This window comes from Nestor notabilis, unplaced genomic scaffold (genome assembly GCF_000696875.1).
Source record: "Nestor notabilis isolate BGI_N333 unplaced genomic scaffold, ASM69687v1 scaffold153, whole genome shotgun sequence".
Lineage (NCBI taxonomy): Eukaryota > Metazoa > Chordata > Aves > Psittaciformes > Psittacidae > Nestor > Nestor notabilis.
Window position 1 is genome coordinate 159,482 of NW_009921307.1, and position 22,364 is coordinate 181,845.

General features: G+C 41.5%; 1 protein-coding gene across 1 annotated transcript in view; it reads right to left on the bottom strand.

Moving 5' to 3' along the window:
• The window catches only part of SPNS2 (spinster homolog 2 (Drosophila)), a 113,934-nt gene extending 91,666 nt beyond the window's left edge, over positions 1–22,268 (bottom strand). The window contains exon 1 of the mRNA XM_010011082.1: positions 22,187–22,268. Within this exon, the coding sequence (XP_010009384.1) occupies positions 22,187–22,268 (82 nt within the window). The remainder of the gene's footprint in view (positions 1–22,186) is intronic.
• Positions 22,269–22,364: the final 96 nt, after the last annotated feature.

Here is a 22,364-nt window from a genome sequence, read left to right on the forward strand (position 1 = left end):
TTTGCAGAGAAATATCTAAACAGCTGAAGAGATGGGGTCATGAAGAAAATGCTGAGCCATTGGAGTCACAGAGAACATAAAAGGCAGAGCTTCCTTTGAAGAAACAGCCTGTTGGGGTCCTGTGAACATGCTTTCTCACAGAGAAGAAAAAGGGAAGATCCATTTTGAAATTAAAAGGCAACCCAGTCCTCAATATGGACTGTAATACATGTTCTTTGGTCCTGCACTTCAGTCACTGGTATTAAAGGCACTTCTTTTAGGACACATGTCGATCCTTTTGATCATGTATTCATGATTTTGATGTTGAGCAGAAAATAAAGCACCTCAGTTGTATGCCCATTAGAATGCTGCATAATATAGAGGGGATGAAATTAAAAAAACATCCAGTCTGAGGCAAACAGGAAAAAAAAAATACCCTCAATGTTGTCTGATTATTGAAAGTAACTCACAAGAGTATTGTGAAGGGCCTGTGTGGTCAGTAAATTGAAAGTAAATGCAGCTTCAGGAAGTACTGTAAACTCAGACACCAAAATCAGTGCTATCAGCTAAAGTGATTGTCAGATAAAAGAAACTCCTTGTTAAGCATTCTGCTGTGGGGTATACATATTGCAGGTGGAGAGCAGACTTGAGCTCTTGTATAAGCATGTCATGCCCCAAAGCCTTTATACCACCTGCTCATGACATTGGCTCAAATCACACTTGATTCCAAGTACCCACATGGAGTGCAAGGTATTTCCTGGGAAGCTGGGCTGTAGAGCACCTGCTGCCCTCTGCTTCCATTAGCCCCTCAGTGCTGAGCCAAGAGAAGTTTGCTCTGGATGTTAGTGCAGAACACACCATAGTATGGCTATAGCTTACCACTGAACATGTTTTAGCATATATAGATGGTAGGTAAATCCACAAGGACCTGACAAAGTAGATATGTGAGCTACACCATAGCACAAAGAAAAGCAAGCACCAAGCTAGTGAAGGTGCTTTCAAGTCAGTCCAACAGCCAGATACGAATGCCACCCAAACTCCAGGAGATAGCTCCATGCAGGTCTGAACAAGCACACCAGGTGTTCCCAGGAGGTACGCGCTTTACCAAGGGAGCTGCAGCATTCTTCGCTGACCTCTGTCACAAAATGGTTTTGAGATGGAGTTCCAGAAGTCATTTACTTTGTAAGACATCTCCCCCACAACATATTGGGGGTGATGGAAATGAGTACAAGAGAAAATGAATCTTTTCATTAATTCAGAAAGATGCAATTCATGACTCACAGCAGCTTGTATAAATAAATGGCATAGTTTAAATCTTACTTGTAATTATACTTCAAGCCAGAGACTTTCAAAGCTGCACTGAGAATATGGCATCCAACTGTCTAATTTATTGTTATTTTAAGCAGGTACTGTATGCCCAAATTCCCTTGGCAGATTATATCTCATCTTAAGTGTTTTGCTAGAGGTAATTTTCCTGTGTTCATGACAGCAGCAATGAGAGGAAGGAAATCAAACAAAAGAGAATTCCATCTATGCCGTCCAATTTCTTCCTCTCTATGTAGCAAGTTGACAGAGATTCACATACCCCTGCAAAGAGGTACACTTGCTGTGCTCTGCTGGCTTGGCACTGAATAGGAAGTGGAAGTGAGGAAGGACCAAATGCAAGTAGATTGGGAAAGAAAATAAACCAGTAGGCTTTCTTTACCTGCCATGCATTTCTGAGGAATATGAAAAACTGCTTTTGGTGCTCCTGCTCACTGTACTACCCACCTGCTCATTACATTACAATAATTAACAAGGAACAAAAGATCAGAAGTAGATCACCTTGCAAGTCTTGTTCATACTCCATCAGGCTCCTACAGGCCACAGCCACAACCTTAAATTTCATAATGAACAAAAACGTGTAGAAAACCAGGAGTTACTGAGGAGAAAAAAGCGCCTGTGCTAATGCACGTGTAAGTTTGGAACTCCAATCTGCCCAGGGAATGAGGCTTACCAACACCTCACTTGAAATCCGTTGGGCATGCTTGGAAGGACCTGCTGATCCTCAAGGAAATGGATGCAATGGGGAGGAACTGTCACAATGCTGGTTGTTCTTCAACAGTCAGAGAACAAAACTGCTGAGAAGTGCCTATCACGTATCTACTGCTTTTTACTAGCTATCGCAGTGCTGCAGCATTGCATGAAATCCCAGTCGTGGAGCAAACACATGGAAAATGAGCAGCCTCCTAATATATATCCCTGCTAATGGCCACAAGGGTCACAGTCACCCATTTATTCACAACAGAGATTGAGTTGGGCAAGAGTTACCATCTGTCCTTTTCTCGAGACACTGTTTTAACCAAGAGAGATCTCTACATGGATCCTGAAGTACTGTATTTATTATAACTGTAAGATATAAATATAAATATATATTCAGAACAAAATGTTCCCTAAATCAGTTTAACTCTTTCTTTTTCTGCTGGTAGAATATCTGGACTGCACCTCCCTCAGTTAAGAAACTTGCCTTTCATGCCAACTCAAATCCTCATCATCATCATCATGAGATGATTTTAGTTTCATCTCCTGGTCATTTTGCTCCCATTTGGAACAGACATTGAAGAATCAGAACTGCTCCATGCACACTAAAAATGAACCCAAATACAGCAGGTTTTCCTCCTGTGCTCAGAAACACTACTAGTAGTTTGACTTTCACGTGACCATTATTTAAAAAGGCACACATAACCCTACCCAATCTTGAACTGACTTCAAACCTCTTTCTTTACTTGGCTGCATTCCTACCAAGTGTATGCTACAGGTAAGAAAATACAACTCGATATCTGAAATAGCACAGACTAAGAGAAGTCTCTTGCAGTCATTTTTAAATGACCTGTAATTTCAGGAACACCAATGATGCATCTCTTTGTATGTGGGGTCATAAACTGCTGTTCCCCATCTTCTGATGCTCTAAGGGCCCAGAGGGGGACTGCAGATACTTAGATGTTAGAAGATATAAGTGTTAGGAATGGCAAAGACTTTTGTCAAATGCAAACATACTCTGTCCTACTCCTACCTTCTTTTTAGTGTGATTTCCTGTGTTTTATACTGCATTAATGCCACTTTTTGGGGCTGAGGAGAAAATTCACCTCAGGCAAACCACCATAGGATACTGCAAAAAGAAAAGACTGCATAAAACATCTATAGACATAAGGATCCTGCTGTGTGCTAGAGGCATAATACATCTCCATTCAGCTAAATTGTGCAATAGAAAAGTGGAGAAAAACTGCAGAAACTGCTTTGAAAACAAAAACAAATCCATTTTCCTGGAGCCATCAGCAGGTCTGCTTGTCAGATCAGCTGCCTTGTTTTGTGCGTGCTCCATTCAGATGCAAAGAAATTCTTGAAGAAAATTGCTAGTTCTGCTACTTACACCCTTCACATACGCAGCTGGAGTGAGATTTCTGCTGTGGTGGAGCAACAGCATCAACAAAATAGTTTAAACCTAATGGCAAGAACTACTTAAACATATATGCAAAATAATTCTTGATTCCCTGCTACATGAACCGCAGAATTTTGACATTCTTTTTACAGCAAGTTTGAGGAAAATGGACTAATTCAGGGTAAAGATTTTGAACTTGAAAGTAGAACTGAAGGAAGGATGTTAACAAAGGTAGATGGAGTCACAAGAAGCCTCCCCACTTCAGCAACGGAAGCAGAAGCTCCACAGAAGGCAAAGCTTGGAGCCACCAGCAGACATTTGTCATGTTTTAGGTTGCCACCTGACAACAGCACACACACGGCCTCATGCTTTTTGAAGAAACACTTCCAGAATCAGTGCTAACTTTTGAACAAGTAGGATTTAAGAACTGCCATCTCCTGGTTGTTTATCCTTGTGATATTTGGCACTCTCCTTAAAATAGCTGTTCATGCAGTTACTGAATCCTCTAACCTTATGGTTGTGCAGAAAATTCCCAAAACACACAAAAATCCAGGCTCCAAACCCAGAATACAAGTAAATCACATCCAAAAAGGACTCTATTTCTAAGTTTCATGGCAAATGTGAAAAGCCCTGCTTGTTATGGTGGCAATTATTCACTGTAGGGTGAAAGTTTCCATCACACACCACCAGCACCCTTTTACTTAGTTTTTGCAAACAGAACAATGATGATTCCTCATATAAAAAGCTTGCTCAGACAAAAGATAACAAGGACACATATGGACAATGCAAGAAAACAACAAATCCCTCTGACAGGTATCCTCATAGGACAAAATGGAATGGCCTCAGGTCATACCAGGGGAGGTTTAGATTGTATATTAGGAAAAATGTCTTCACAAAAGGGTTGTAAAGCATTGGAACAGGCTGCCCAGGGCAGTGGTGGAGTCACCATCTCTGGAGGGATTTAACAGTTGTGTAGATGTGGTGCTGAGGGACATGGTTTAGTGGTAGCCTTGGCAGCGCCAGGGTAACGGTTGAACTCTATGATCTTAATGGTCTTTTCCAACCTAAACAATGTGACGATTCTATCCTGACCAACTCAACACCCTCTTTTTCATGTAGCTGCTGTGAAACAAACCCTGCACCTATAAAGCTAGAAGTAACTAAAATCGTCTGCCTGTTGCTCTGTTACCAAAATACTACAATGGCCACCTGGCCTGGTAAAGGACAAATTATATGGCTGTGGTTCTACCCCCACAAGAATTTAATTGCTGTACCTTTCTTATCTGATCAGCAGTGTCCCAGTTATTTGCTTATCAGCTGCTGATTCCCACCTCCCTGCCCTGCCCCACTTACTGCTGCTCCCCAAGTCACCTGCCAAAGCAACCACTTGTGTGGCCACGGCCACAGTTAGAGCGGAGCAAAAGCACCCGCAAAGGAAAGAGGAGGGAAAAGAAAATGGGATTTTCCTTCGCTTTCTCCTCCCTGCAGAAAACAATGCCTAATTTGCCTTATAAGACAAAATTAACAATGCTAATGCCTGCAAACAGTCAACTAAACCTTCAAAAATGAACAGATGTTATTTCAGCAGCAGCATGTCCTAATCCTCACCTCGACTGCTCCAGCTAGATACTGACTAGCTCTAGAGCCTCCTAAAGTGCTTTGAGTTGCATCTATTTCCACTTCGAGTCCTTCATTCTAATTGATACACCAAATTACATCATCAATTTCTACAAAGTACAGGTATTTAAATGCCATCCATCATCACAGTTTTACTTAAAAGCCCTTTCCCTCTTTATCCCTTTCACACAGTTCACTCTCAGCGTAACAGAGGGAAAGCTTCATGTTTTAACACACATTAACATCAGCTGCAAACAAGAGGTGTGAAAGGGAATTAGGTATGCAAGTGAACTCATTCACAAATGAACTGCCTCTTCATTTGCAGGAGCATGTTGCTTTGCCACGCTGGAAAGCACTTGCCAAACAGGAGGCAGTGAGGGGAGCATCACTGTTGTTCCAGCAGCTTGAAAACAACTGGAGTGGGTAAATGAAAATATATTTTTGTTTCTAGGTTGGATGGGGCTTGGAGCAACCTGGTCTAGTGGAAGGTGTTGGAACTGGGTGAGCTTTAAGGTCCCTTCCAAGCCAAACCACTCTATGATTCTATGAGAAGCCATTTCAGGATTGACCTCTTCTAGCTGCTGTTATGTTTCCAAACTAAAGGCAGACATCAGCATCATCCCCAACATTATGATATTAACAATGAACAACTAAATTTACAGGACCACTGGGAGTACTGATGATTTGTGAGGAGTTCTTGCATGCTGGGCAGTCCTGCTATGCAAGATGGGAAAGCAAAGCGAGAGAGGAGCATGAAGCAGGTCTGCAGGGTGGTCACAGGGTGGAACATCGGCTCTCAGTGTTTCTCAGATCTTAAAACCCTTACACGATGGAGCCTCCTCCCTGTCTGCTTTCTCTCTGTTCAGCACCACTTACAGGGATGTAGCATGGTTAAAGAGCACAGGGACTCCTGCAATAGGATCTACTCTTGTGGACCTTAGGACTCTGATCCTGCTTTCAGCACCACTTACAGGGATGCAGCACGGTTAAAGAGTACAGGGACTCCTGCAGTAGGATCTACTCTTGTGGACCTTAGGACTCTGCAGTAACAGGAACAGCAATACTTCAGGGCACTGTCCAAAATCTGGCTCGAGCTCTCTGGTCCTCCTTCCATTTATCCTTCCTAACACAGGAAAATAAAGTAGTAAAATCTTTATCTCAGTTGTACAGCATAAACACACTGCAACTGCCCTGTATTCACACTAACATGAAGAGACTTCAGCCCTGCTATTTTCTGTATAAGCTTCATATTATTCAACTTTGATCAAGATATGAATATGATATCCTTTCTGAAACTTTTCAACCCAAAATAAACATTCCTCCTTCACTATCCAACATTTTTGTACAAAGCCACTACTAACATTTCACAGCACATTTGAAAAATAAATGCTTGCAGCCTATCAAGTAAAGCTTTTTGCTTAAATTACACACTCTTCTTTCATAAAATTACAGAATGTGGTTTTGCCTTCTTGCTGTAGCAGGGATTGCACAGAAGTGCACTGCAGTGCTGCTGCACCATGTCTGCAGCCTGCAAACTGCTTAGGCCCAGTCTTCTGCTTCATATTAAACGACACAGAACCCCATTAATTTGATCAGAAGCAGAGATAACAATATTGGGTCAGTGTTACTGGTTGAGGGCTGCCAGTGGAAGGGATATCCTATCATACGCAGGAAAAAGCCAGTGAAGGAATAGGTGCACATAGGTATGGCAAAGGTGATCCATAAGCAGAGAGCTCCAGTCCCCCAACAGTCAGTGTTGCTACTTGTCTGCACAGAACACAGCACAAGTGTCCTTAATTGCAATTCCTAAGTGTAAATGGAAACAATACATCATTAGTCAGGTTAGATACAAGGCAGAAGCTCTTCCCTGTGAGGGTAGCGAGGCCCTGGCACAGGTTGCCCAAAGAAGTGGTAAATGCCCCATCCCTGGCATCATTCAAGGCCAGGTTGGACAGGGCTTGGTGCAAACTGGTCTAGTGGAAGGTGTCCCTGCCTGTGGCAGGGGTTGGAAATGGATGAGCTTTAGGGTCCCTTCCAACCTAAACCGTTCCATGATTAGTATATAACCAAAAACTCTTCTCCAGGCACTTAAGACTTGTTTAAGAAGCACCCATGACTACTAGTAAACAGCAAAACTCCACTATGTTTTAGAGCTTAACAGAAAAGTAAAAAGATCTGGAGCTTTAAGTATCTTTGTACTTCAAGACCAACCTCCATCCACCAGTTACATCATAAGCCCTTGAAGATCTGAACAGTTCAGTTAATTGCATTTACTTGTCATGTCCTCTTACTTGAGAAATCCATCTAAGGCTGTGAGCATAGTAACAGTTATAACAACAACAGGGGATACCCAGAGAATAAAACTGATGTAAAAAGCAAACAACAAAGAATAAGGTTTAATTTCTCAGGGGTCCTAAAGCAAAAAAAAACAAAACAAGCTCAACAAAACAGCACCACGATGAAAACCAGATGAAAGTGCAACTCAGATCCATCTCTCCTTTCATCTCAGCATTTCAAATTTTTAGATTTTATAATAAATGATATGTTCTTTCAGTTTATGACATGATATAATTAAACACATGGCCTAAAATGAGAGACAGGGTGCTAGCTGAAACTCTGAGCATGTAGCTTTGATTTCAAACCAGCCAAAGGCTCACAGCAATATCTGACCCTTCCACCAACAGACAGGACTTAAAGAACAGAGCATATTATTTGGGAGATTCTTGGACTTCGCATGGCAAACAGAATTTTTCCTGCAGCAGCTCTTGATCTCACATTTTGAGGTGTCCTAGAAGAGTTTCTGTTCTCTGAATGGTTACACTGCCGCTGAACACGAACTTCTCTGTACAGCCAACACACAACCCAGGCATCTTCTTCACATATCCAGGAGGCAGCTCTGCACCCCAGCACCATGCTCACAACCTCTGCCTCATCAATGCTCTCTGTCATAGCACAGCAAACTTCTGCTCCATCCTCCCTAAGGGGCAAGCGCCTCCACCGAGGCTCAACAGAAAAAGGCCATGCTGAGGAGTTTAAAACATTCACAATTCCAGCCCAGAAAGAGAGAGCTGCCAGTGGCCAACATTTCTAACGGCAAAATTACAGCATGTGGGAATTACAGATCTGCAGATAAACCAGCAATCTGTGAGGAATTCAAATCACCAGAAGCGACAAATGAGGACCACAATGCTAACAGAATTAGACACAGTCTCCTTTTAACCTCAGCTCTATTTTTAAGGGCTTTTTTTTTTTTTTGCAAAAAAAAGAAAAATAAAAATTTTTGTATTTGTTTTGTTGTTAAAGTTTCCATGAAATTAGGCCAAGAGCAACTGTGTAGGAATGAAGTTTCCCCATAATTTACTCTCATTACCCTAGGATGTGTGAAGAGGCCCATGTCTGTATGAGGAGGTTTCTCTCAGCTGTTGAACAGTGACACTCACCCAGCAAAGACAAAACTCAGTAGCAAAATGAGAATACCCATACTCTTTGCAAATAGGCCCTTTGATTGGAGGCTGTCTACTGTAGGCTTTGGGTTTTTTTGAGGTCCCTTTGCATTCTTCAGTCTTCTCTCCAGCTGGGGAGATTGCTAGAGTGAATAGACAGCGCTCTCTCCCACTGTGACTCCTGCTCATCTACATGTCAATAGGCTGAACTATGGAAACACAAAACAAGAATCAAGCTAATTCCCGCCTCCCTCCAATCAATCACACAACAGCATCTTTACAGTCATGCCTGTTCTATTTGATAATTACTCTAACAGTCCACCTAAGCATGGCCTCTCAGCCCCTGTCTCCAAAGGAGAAACCAAAACCTAAAGGAGAAGGAGGAAACAGCTCATCTGCTGAATACAATGTTCGGAAATGTGAGGTGAACATTCCTCACCACAGCAAGATGAATGTTCCCACCCGAGCACAAAGAATGGGTTCATATTTCATATATTTTCCATTGTTTGAGCTTGCTCATACATTAGTAACTACATTTAGCAAACACCAATGAGGGGCATTTAGTAGCTAAAAGATTAATGTTTCTAACAATGCAATAGCAGAAGCAACAATGGAGGCTGCACCCTGTTCAGTTCCACCAACGTTCTTCACTTCTGGCACAGAGATCCACCCTTCCATGGGCACAGTTATCTCTAACACCCACCAACGAGATGTGCAACATCTACTGCCCAAACAAAAACATCACATGAAAGCCATCCACAATGAGGGAGCAGCAGCAACGAACCCCAAAGGGAATGAAGTGCCCCAGTTTGCTGCTTAGTCCAAGCAGGGCTCTCAGGAAGCTCCACTGCACAGTGCTGTTTGAATGATTTTCAATGATAGAAAGAGAGTCAATAAGAAGCCAGTATGGAACCAAAGAATTCTGGATTGAAACAAGTGAATACTTTGAAGGGTAAAATATTCAAATGAGATGGCTCCATGACATAAGAAAATGTCCTGGTTTCAAATTTTCACATTGGAAAAGGGTTGGTTTGACTCCAAGGGGCTCATCAGACAGTGAAAAGCATGGTGGAAGGGCATGTGCAGAGTAGGCAGACCTGGCAAGCCTCAGAGCCCAATGGCCATTTCACACTTGTGTGCTGCTGCTTCTTGATCCTACTGAACGTGCAGCTGCTGGGGCAGGTGTGCCTGGCACACAGCACCCTGCCTGGGGAAAGGGCAGCAGCCCTGTACCCCAGAGAAGGCACAAGGCCCAGAAGATCTGAACAGAAACAGCAAAAGAGGCTTTACCAACCTACAGTGGGTTTCAAATAGAAGTCTGCAGTGTTCCACAAGGGACTGCTTACTGTCTCAAAAGAGCCAGCATCCTCCCAGTTATCAGTTGGCACCAATCACTGGTGAGCTGTGTTGCTGCCTGTCTTTATGGATTTAACAGAAACCTCATAACACTGCCTGTTCTAGCTTTCATTACAAAGCACTCTTCAATTGGACCCTGTAAAAATATAATGCAGAGTATTTATGGACAAAGCCAAACTTCAGGAGACTGGCAAAGAATTAAGTGTCCTTAAAACTATTAATTGAGATAGGAGGAACAGGGAACACTTCTCAGTGCAGGCTGCTGGCACACAAGGTCACAGCAGCAGCCAGCAATGGCAGGTGCGCATGAAGAAGTCTGTGTGCAGATTCCAGAGGGACAGCTTTCTAACAGAGCAGCTCTTCTCCACTGGGGCTGGTGCCACTCTTTAATTTGATTACACACAATGAGAGCCTGGGGGAGGGACAGAAGGAAAGGAAAAGAGTGATGACAATCTAAGCATCCATGCTGAACTTACAGGGCACATGCAGCTGCAGTCTCAGCAGCAGGGGTACTGAGCAGTGGTCCACAGCAAAATTACAGGGGGATCAGACAGCTGACATGGCATGATCCTTCGGTAGACAAGAAATTACTTGCTTTTCCCTCAGCAAACCACATGCCACATAGCAATTTTGACTGGAAAGATGCTATCCCAGATTTAAAGGGAAACTAATCCATTAAAAGAAATCCATCACAGAGCAGGAGGGCCTGGACTCTGTGTAAACACAGCACCACACGCACAGACTGATGTTCCATCCGTAACTCTTGCAGTTACCAAGTCTTTCACCACCTGGCTTTTTAAGAGCTGCTGAGAGACTCTTTTCTAACCAGAACATGTAACCTAAAAGTACCCAAAGTATGCTCTTGCTTCCCTTCAGCCCTGAAATCTTAGAAAGAGATTATACCTTTAAAAGACAGAATAACCCAGTCTCTATTGCATTCTGGGTTGAAAGGGCAAAATAGAAACACAAAACCAACACCAGAGTTTAGGATTAGGTCCTCCAGACTAAGCTCAACAACATCACTAAGGCATAAAAGTGCTCTTGTTGAGATATTTAGGTACAATTTTTTTTAAGCCTACCTTAAAATTTCCATGGCACTACCTACCGGAGTCTAAATTATACTTGCAAAATTCTATATACTAATATTTCAAGTGTGTAATTAGAAAGGAGAGGATACAGTTTAGAAACACCATACTTATAAACCTATTTCTTTAAAAATAGAAACTTTCTGCATGACTAAGATCTGTATTTTAGGTCTCCTGTCTTTATTCCTCAATACTAGCAGAGGCAACTGGAGTCCACATGTTTGAATAGAAGCTGCAGACAGGGATCTTCTATATCATGTCAATGGCATTGTAAAACATAAAGAAAACTCAAACCTTACTCCTGCAGAACAGAAGAAACCCCTGAAAACAGCAAAATAGTAGAAAAACTGTGCTGCTAATAAGTGTTCTTCTTATCAGCTTCCTTCACTGCATCCAAACTCATGCAAGCAAAAAGTTTTGCGTGTTTTAATCTACCAAGAAAACTGAAGCACTGAAAAATACTGGGTTTGCCAGGCAGATGTGTGATTAATGCCATTTAAAAACAGCTTCATTATCTGATCAGTGATTTAAATCTACTAACAAGTGATGTCCACAGCATGACTGACCCCAATTGTTGCTCTCTGACAGTCTCTGCAGACACCTGAGGCTGAATGTTCACGACTATGGAGACAAACCAAACTATCCCACTGCTGGGCTTGTTCTGTATAAGAGGTTTCTACCTCTGGCTACAGAGAGCAACTGCATAGGAAATCTCTCCCATTCAGCACCGAAGCAGTAGATCCTTCAGCGGCATAAAGCCTTTGAGTGAATAAACCCAAATATCATCAGATTACAAAGTCCAGTAATTCCTAATTGGTGATGAACATATTTTCTATTCACATCAGAAATGCGGAGGGATGGTATAATAGAGCTTAACTAAGTATTTCAGTCAAGGTTAAATCCTGATTCAGTCTGTATTGCATGCGCTTACAGAGAAAAACTTCTATCCAGCCACTCACAGAACTTGTGCTTTTATTCGAACATCAGCTCTACTGATAATTTATTCTTGTTAAGTGGCTTTTAGCAATGCAAGCGATTTAAATGTACACTTCTGAGGCAAACGTAAGCTTGCAATGATATATGAAATTTGACTTTCAGACTGTTACATATTTTTGAGCATAGTCTGACTACAGAAGCATTACTAATTTTAAGTCACTTCCAAATGAGAATACAGAGAAAAAGTGGTTTACTTCTCTCTTCTTCAGCTATTGTTGCAATCTGTCTTGCTCCACAGTCCAAAAACATTATAATTTTGGTAGCTTTATAATAACTTAAAGTACACCCACTGTGCCTTGAATAGCTAGCAAAAATGTACTTTAATAGCAGATACATCTTTGCACACCTTTAAGGACAAACCTAATTTTAACCCTACTTGGAAAAGCATTTTAGCTTCCAGGAGCTTTACTGAAGCATGACACAAGAGACAAAGAACCTCTGGAAGGGCACTCACTAGCAGTGACTCAACATATGTTTTTTCACTAGAAATATGCTCCACGAAGCACAGTTGTTTTCCCTGCACAGCATCTGTAAGTTCTGAGATGGACAAGTTCAGAAAGCCCACTTCTCCAGCACCCCCAACACCAGCAACTTAAATATAACCCAAAACTTAGTAAAAAACCCAATTTCATGGATGTTAAAGCACATACAAAACAGTGCACTAGCTTCCAAACTGGTCTAAGTGTACAAAATAGCTGCAGTATCCATTTATGCCAAGCTGGAATTTGTCAACGTTTAAGAGGTGCAAATTATGAATACATAGAAATACATGTTTCCTGAAGGAAATACCACACTGCTCTAAGTTTTAGCAGTTCTACCAAGACCCTGCTATAATGAAATAGGCAAGAGAAGAAACCTCATTAATTTTACTGCTTTTCTGGCACTTCTATGCAGATGAAAGTACACCGCGGAGCCAGCAAGCACACAGCAGTGCGGGCTAGGGAAGCGTTGTGAACAGGTCATGAGCATCCAGCACCTGCATACATATAAAAAGTAGATTAAATGAACACAGAGAGAAATATAATAAAGGTAGTTATTACCTTGACAGCTAGGAAATGCTGCTGGGGAGAAAGCAGGGAGGAAAGGGCAGAAGATACCCTCACTGTGTGGAGTACAAGTGGGAAAGTGCCCAACCTTTGGCCAGAATTAGCACCCAACAAGCCCATATTCCGATCAGTGACTCAAGGGGTTTTGTTAGGATTGTTTAATTGCCTTTGCAGTCTGTGTGCAAGCACAGATGAACAAAAACGCCGGGATTCCTCTCATGGAGAGAAAAAACTTATCTCCCTTGCTTTAATACCAGTTGGGAATAAAACACACACACTTTTTACTGTAGCTTAATTGATCATCCAAAGCCCAGGAATCTTAGCACACTGTTCTAAGTCAAAAATCAATGACTAGAAACCAGCACCTTAGTAATTTCCATGTCTTGTTATAAGAGAGTCATAATGGAGAGATCAATGTTTGCCCCTTCAAGCACTCTTATTCAAGTAACTCAAGTAAACAAGTACCTTGTTTGGTTCTGCTGAGTTACAAACTCCTCAAAAAATGCGAAGAAAAAGAGTCTCATCTCCTAATACTATCATATCACATTGCTTTTGATCCTTTCCCCCTTCTCTTCCCCATCAAGGAAAGACCCAACACATCCAAGACAGACCTGCTCAGGAACTGTCAGTTTTAATCAGAGCACTTTAGCTGTCAGTTACCAGAGGCCCTTGGGCATTTTGCTTCCTGAATATATTGTTAACCTGAAATCAGGGAGCATTTCTGGCTGCTAGACGGAAATAACAACATTATTACAGATGTTTTAATATTAGCATAGCTGCAGCAGTATTTGAGTCCTAACAGCCTAACACACAAACACACGCAACCACTCTTCATGAGTCACACTGGTGCATTAGAAATAATTTTTCCTTATTGCACAGTTTGTTTCTTCACTTAAACAGTATTTATTAACAGTGTTGCAATTAATTATTATTTAGCAGTGACAGCATGCTTGAAACTGCACAAAATTAGTCCCTGCCCCAAAATGCTTAAGCTGCTCTTATTCAGTGTCCCATAACCGACATTTCATACACCAACCTGCTCGATTGCTACAGCTTGAATAGTAGTGTAACTTAGTCAGCTAATGTCACATCAAATTATTGAACTCATGCTGCTTGGCACAGCCAAGCTGCAGTGGGTCTAGCTGGGATAAAGCTCACAAGCACAAGCCTGTTGGAGGAAATCACCCAACACTAAATCATTGAATGGTTCGGGTTGGAAGGGACCTTAAAGCTCACCCCATTCCAACCCCCTGCCACAGGCAGGGACACCTTCCACTAGACCAGGTTGCTCCAAGCCCCGTCCAACCTGGCCTTGAACACTGCCAGGGATGGGGCATCCATCCCTAGAACGCAAAGGCAATGTAGAAATGAAAGTAAATGCAAGTGTCACTGACGAGTATAGAGCAAAAGCACACAGTGGTTTGTAAACTTCCCAAACTACACAGCTGGTAGCAAAACTGTGCTAAAGCAAATATATGTCAGTATAAATGCAAAATGTTCAAGGTCATCAGTACCACACAGGCACAAATCATGAAATACAGAGATGACACACAGAGAGAAGTGAAAATTGCAAATCAACAACAGGGGAAGACATCCCCCCCTTTCTGATCTGGACTGCTTTGTTGGCATACTCTCCCAAAGGATCACTTCTCTGAAATGAGAATATGCAGAGAGAGCAGATCATCAAATCATAGGACAGCCATATCAATCGAAGTTACACTTTGGGTACTTCTAATTCAAGCCCTGATGGCTTCACACAGACAGAAGTCCTGTTGAGTCTGTCAGTTCACCCACTCTTGTTGTTTTCCATGTTGCCAAGAACACAGGGCTCACAGTCTAAGACAATAATGACATGTTTCTAACACAAATAAAATGGGAGGCTATGAAACAAATAATTAACTGTGCTCTGTTATTTACATAATTATTGGCAGAAGCCTGAACAAGGAGTAAAATGGATTACTGCAGTTTTGGTTCAATGCAGCCTTAAAACAAAAAATCCACATCACATGCCAAGGATGAAGGGATTTTCCTTCCAGCATGTGGTTCTCTCATTCTGCTATCCAAGCTCCAAGCTGCTCCTGCAGCTTTTCTCCATAAAAACCTTGATCTTTTCCCTCTGCTGTTCTGCTCAGCCACTGCAGTTGCTGACCACTAGCAGAAGCATAGGAAAGGTATTAAAAAAAGCAAGCCTATAGGAGGTAATACTGTTCAACAGCATAACCCTGGTATGTCCATGTTGCTGAAGCCTGAATTTAGGTCCGGCAAGGCATAAAACTGAATTTTTCTTCTGTATTTCTCTCCCTTCTCTTCAGCTGGAACTGCTCTGTGATTTCAGTTGTGGCAGATCAACATCTTTGTGAAGAAAGATGACTTATTGCCTCAAAACCAGAAGTACATAATAGGTGGGAGCAGCAACACTGCTCTCACAACATGCTTCATCAATGCCTAGAAGGATCAACCTGACAGAAGAACTCAGTGCCTTGTTATATGTTGAGAGAGGACATGGTGGTTCCCAGCCACATCTGGTGTGGCGGAAACACACAGCACCAGGAAGAGTGGAAAGAGACCACCAGAAAGTCCTGAACAGCTCATTCCAGAGCTTTCCAAAATAAACCTTCAGCCACTCCTGACTGGCAACAGGTCCAAAGGAATTACCTCAGAAGTGAAGGCTTCTACATCCTTTCAGGATCCCTTACATTCTCACTCTCCTGATTATTTATACTGTTGTAAAACCAGAAGCATGGAAATTGCTGTTCCCTCCCTTTCACTTCCTTTCCCTGCAACCCTACAGAAATAGCTGAGTTACATAAGACAGAAACACCCACAAAATAACAATGAAAACAGATGTGTCAAAAAAAAAAAAAAAAAAAAAAAAAAAAGAAAAACAAATGTGCATGGGGTACCTACTGTGTGTGCCAGTTCTAAGTGCTCATCCAGGTTATAAATAGCACAGTGAACTACTATAATAGTCCCAAACCCAAAGCGAGGGTCTGGTAGTTGAAGAGCTCAGAACTAAGGGTTTGGTGGTTTGGAGCATATGTTGTTTGGGTTTTTATTTTGCCTATACCTGTCTCAGATTTGCTTCTTCCAGACCAAGCATTTCAGAGCAGTTCACAAAAAATGCAATTTTCAAGAAAGGTCTGTGCTATGTTCTGCGCTCAAACTTCTCTGGAAACCACCAGGAGTTGTTCACCTCACATACCTGTCTGGGCTCTGAGCCCAAGCCCATTTTGCTCAAGTCCTATTAACTTCCATGGCCCCTTAGGCACTTCACAGGTCCTCTGTAGGACTCATTTTGAATATACATTATTTTTCCTTAGAACACTCATCACCCTGCATCCACAGTGCCAGTTTCCACAAAGCTCTCTCAACCAGCAGAAAGGTGTCATCCTCCATCACCCACTTCCAACAGACATCTTCCTGCTATCTTCTGTGATGCCCATCATGTTTGGTAGATGCTGTCTGCAAATACTTGCTGAAAGGTACCATTGTCTTCCCTCAAATCCCTCCTCATTCTTTGGTGACTGTGACTACCAAATAAGTTATATGTGCTAATCTCCTAGGGCCCCTTACACTAATCAATACTGTCTCATCTTCTTCAGACTCTCCTATCCAATGGCCTACAGCTCTCCAATATCTCTTGATACACATGGATTACAACTACCTTGGGTGCACCATCTGACTCAGTAGAAGCTGCACAATAATATCTTGGTCTCTAATATACATAAAGCGATGTTGATGCAAACAAAAAACCCAGCAGACTTCCGATTCCAAATTTCCTAATTTTTATCTGTAAAATAAAACTATACGTTCCCACTGAATCTCTTCAATAGGTACTACGAACCTTTATTAACAGTTACAAGGAACCATAAGACCTTTACAAACTGCATTTGATTCAGGCAACACATTCTAGCACCTTCTAATCACAAGTTCCTCAGCACTTGAAAGCCCAAGCAATGGGCTTTCATATTAGGGACAAAGTCACCAGCTTTTACAGCTTTTACAACATCTGTTGAACTTAGTAGCCCATCATGCTACCTAATCAGCAGCTTATTTGTTTCTGATGTACAGTTTACTGGAAGCGATAAGGAATATATGTATAATAAATAGGAACAACTAAAACCAAGTTGACTAATGGCATTTAACCCTATTACAGCTTGGATTCATATTTGAAAACTCCTGAAGGAATGATTACAGAATTCCAGAGCAGCTTTTCCACACACCTTCTGATACTGAGTTTCAGAGATGAAGGGACTAGTAAGATCATCATCTTATTCTTAAGAACACACTCAATATTTATGAGGTTCTTAGCTCCATGTAATAAAAGCCACATTCACTGACTGTGACGACTTGGATGCTCTGGGGATAAAATTAATCAACATGCATGAAAGTGGATCTCAGAGTCAAACAGGAAAATCTGCACATAATAACAAAGATAGTTACTATCTGGCAAACCTACATCACAAGGAAGAAAGAATACTATGATTAAACATAATAAGAATTCACTTGAAATGTAAAATACTCTGGAACAAATCCTGCCAACTCGCCTAAGAACTGCAAAACAGGAAGCAGCCGACTATGCAATAGAGCCCATCACACAGGGAAAACACAGTATCAGAGAAATAGATGCTACTACACAGCCCTTGTCACTGTGCTGCAGAGGGCTTTGTGTCACCTGCTTTGGAAGTGCATGAGGTTCTGTCCTTGTGGCTTCTGCTCACAGTACAGGACTTCTTGAGTTCTGAGGCAGTAACAGGTACCTACTGTCCAAGCAAAACATTGTGGTACTACTGCAGATTCTCACACACGTGAGCTAGTGGCACTGCTGTCTCAAGCAATATATGTGCCAATATTCTGTTCTAATGTTTTCCAACATTACACTCCTTCCACAGCTGAACAGGACACAAGTCATACAGAGCTTGCACTGCCACTTAATGGTTTCCTCCCTGAAACTATAAGCACTGAGCATAGTCTTTTTAGAATGGGGGTAAGATACTCTCTCTATTCCCATTACATACATGCAATATGAGACTGCATGAAGAAAATTCAGCATGAAATGTGCTATGAGGCAATATATTACTATCACAAATGTGAGCTCACAAGTAAAAAGAAGCATTTTTGGCTTATAACCTCTTGAGTATCTTTGCACTTGAGAGTTAGTGTTGAACCCTTCCTAACCCTTCAGTTATAGCTTGTACTGCATAGTTTTAAACTAGACTTTCAACTTTCAATAATCATTTGCATGTATGTATCTTCAAAGAATGGAATTTGATTTGCAACTATGTGTTGTAATGAGAGGCTAATTAACACAAATATGGTTATTAGCAAGTTACAGACATTTACAGGACAAACACAGCAGAGCAAAGCCTATGGCAGACTGCATCACAGGAGGAGAACCTCAAGGATGAACTAATACCAGCCAGGACTCTGCCACTAACTACATTACCACAGGCAAATCGCCGACACTCCACAACTCTCTTTCCCCTTTGCAGCGGCATAGCAGGACTCGTTTGCTTCGCTGAGTAGTTCTCCAGCTTACTTAAATCATTACCATTAAATTAAAGGCACTCCAGCAATGCCAGGAAGTAGCGTCTGAATTAGAAGGTGGAGGTGACACCCTAATGAAGCAAGACTGTTTTCATCGTCAACAGCAGGCATAGTAAAAGGTCATCCATGGCATAATTGTGAAACCACATTCCAAGCTTCTGAAGGTAAGATGACTTTTCCCAAAACTTCATTAAGGAAGAAGATATGTCCGAGCATCACCAGATGGCTGAACTGCTATCATTTCACAGGTAATCAATAATGTACGATGGTTTCATTACTGCTGCTTTTCCTTACTCTTTGCTTTCCTAATAGCAGCAAAATATCACAGCTCTTGAAAGAATGCTTTTTCCACAAGCAACTGTTTTCAGTATGATCAAAGACCTATTAAGAAAACTGCAGAGGATCGTTTCCCTTCAAGTTGGTAATGTTCAGCACAGAGTTTTCAATCTTTTCTTTAAAAGAGCCACAGTAAAGGTACTCCCACTTTTTGTCTGGGACAGCTTCTCCCAGAAAAGTAAAATAGATATTTTAACATTCTCCATACACACTGGGAGTTTCCAACTCTGCATAAAGATAAGGACAATATTGAAACATCCACTACTCCTGTGCAGGCTTTTAATTTTTAAAGTATTGGGAAAAACTTATTTTTTAGCCAGAAGAAGCAGGACGAGTCCTCAGTGGAGGTCCAGTTTCATCACTGTGTTCCCAAAAAAGCTGCAACTTAATGCCAGGTGTGAAGCTGTCTATTTCCTGTATCTCAGAAACTGCACTACAGTTCTGTCATGGAACTCCCAGATACCAAAAGGCACATCCCATCCTAAACTCATTTAGTCCATACTGGGAAGTCCTTAAACCAGAACTACGTAAGACAGGCAGATACTTCCCTGGTTTTTGCACCTACTTCCTTGGGTTTTGCACCTGAAAAAAGATTATCCAAGAACAACTCATTACATACAATGTCTTTGTATCCAGAGTATATACACCAAAATATGTCACATTTACTGTTTACTTTTAGCAAAAACATTTGCTTTTTACTTTTAGGAGCAAGATGTGCTATAGGAGAAGTCAGCCTGCTTCTTTCTATTACATAAGATCTCCTGTGTGACTGGATGCATGTTATCTGACATCCATTAGCTTATGCTAGAAAATAGTGGAAGATACCCACAGAATTACATTTGCAACAAAAAACTCCATATATGATCTTTCTTTTCTAGTGACTAAATATATATTAACTATCTACTTGCATATACTACTTATATACATACACTAAATATACAGTTGCCTTTTTTATACTTGTATTTCTGACCATGAAAACCAAAATGATTGCAACCAAGTTTTCAAGTAAGGTAGAAGCTGAACTTGTAGCATCATGCCCATACAACTGGATTCTCTGTTTGCTTATGTCCATCTGTCAGCTGCCTGCTCATCACTTTTGAGTCCACTGATCTGCTTTTGACTAAATTTGACAGCAGGAAGAAGTCCCCAAGCGCCAAACAATCTAAAACAAAAAACCAAAAAACCAACCAAACAAAAAAAACCAAACAAAAACAAAAAAAAAAAACCTAAAAAATGGTTGGGTAGAGGAAAGACATTTGTAAAACAAGAAGAGAATGGTTAATGACAAAGGTCAACTCTTACTTGATGCCAGAGAACCCACAGGATTGATCACCCTAGAGACACAAATCCTCAAGGACCAGTTTCCAATGGTGCTGCTGCTCCTCTAACACTTGTTTCAAACAGAGCTGAAACCCAAAATGAATTCCAGTTCTCACAACAGTTCACTGGCCTTAGGTAAATCATAACTTCTCATGCTACTTCCCCTGCCATAATGTGGCTAGTGTTAAACTCCCTTATTAGAGTTGCTGCAACAATTCGTATTTGAAATGTACTTTGAAGGTCTGAAGAATTGTATTCACTAATTATTACCTGTCTTGAGACATGAGCTGAATATTCAAAGTGCTAGCTTGATGCATATGGAAGTGCACGTCATGTAAGTATGTGGTATGCATGAAGATTCAAAATATAAAAGCAAAGATTGCTTTTAGAGAAGACGCTATTATAAAGTCAGTTTTGAGCTCAAAACACATTTTTATTACCACACCTCTTCTATTAAGACTGGATTTAAATTATTCCTTGTTTTGGATTAGCGCTTTATAAAACACCAGTTTGAAAAATAAATACCAATTGACAGAAGGCAACAAGATCATGCAAAACTTGATTTTGTCCCCAGAGGGAAGTCTGATGGCTGAGATCTTGCACCTTTGATATCAAGCTGCATGCTAACAGATAAGTTCCACAGGGCAGTTATTGAGCACTGTGAAACCAGAGCTTATCCTAGAACTACACTGGCAATCCCAGCTTTGGGACTGGCAATACTACATCTTAGCAGGCAGGCAGTTTTATCCTGTTTGGTCAGGCACTTTCCAGCCTTCTCAGCAATGATGCTGCTTCTCTCTCCCTTTGCCAGAGCATCCCAAGCCTTCTTGCAGGCAGAAAAATCAGATGACAAAGGTCTTGCTGAAAGTACCAAAGCAAACAGGTGAACAAGATAGTGCACAAAGAGGGGGATAGCTCCCTGAAAAGGAAACTTTCCATGCATTAAAGAAAAATGGTGCTTTGCAGTATAACACTCTTCTAGACAGATTCTTATTTGTGGGCGAGGGAGCAAACTACAATTTCCTTCAATAATAACAGATCGACATTGCATCTTCCAGCTTCCTCCTGTAACACACTGACTGCCAACTGAGCACTCAATCCTTCCCAATACTGGCCTTTACGTTTCCTGAAGGAACAAGCCCAGTCTAAAAAATAACAATAAAAAAGCCACAACTGTGTAAGCTAAATTTTGGTTCTAATCCTTTCTGTCTCCCTACCGCAGACAAAACAAAGCCAACCTGGCCAACTTACTCCGTCAACAGACTAGATTTATGTCCTTTGCACTCTATTACTGCCCTACAAACATATATTATTTTAATGTAGTATAAACAAATATCTGATTTGCTTAACACCACGTTGATTCCTAGTGATTAAAATATGTACATGCATAGAGCAAAATTTATACATGCGCAAACCCCCTTTATAAGCTCTGAAGAATTATCAGTATTGCCAAACACAGAATATGTATTATATTTTAATTACATGAGACAGTTGAATATCAACAAGCCTACTTCATTTCTAATTAGCAGTAATCATCATCTTCCCTCCTGTTATTGCCTGACAAGAATAAATGAGGAGTCCTCTCTAGGGGCTGTACTGTAAACGTCCTAACACACATTTCTTTCAGAACCAAGCTTCTTACTAGTAGTAATCACACAGGCATATAATGCCTTTCACACAGTACAGCTGAGAAAATATATCGGTCATGGAATGCACGGGTTTAAAGTGTTTACCTCAAGAAAAGAGGTGCCTTGTGAAGTGCAATGCAGCTGCCTCCTGCGTCCCTGCAGAAACTACCGGGCGGCTCGGGAGTTCTGCAGAGAAGGGACCCTCCTTGGCCAAGCGCTGAAGGACAGCCTGGGTTTTCAGGCTGGAGGGACTCAGCAGACACAAAGCAGAGGTGATTTGCTTCAGTGGGATTTTCACCCATGGAAACACAAGCGATCGCATCCCCCCGTTTCACTGCAGACTAGTCACCGACAGCAGCTGCACCTGTCACCCACAGCGTTTACACCAATGAGATCAGGAACGCTTCTCCATCACCCAGAAAATCGTATAAAGTAACCTCCGCGCCTGCCAGCACCACTCCTTTCCGAGGAGCCCACCGAACACTGAACTCCGCCATCGAGCCCTGACAAACAAAGGCCACCTCCTTTGCTTTTCCATGAAATTCACACAAACTGGAGAACAATACCGGAGGGTCTGCACAATGGGCACTGGC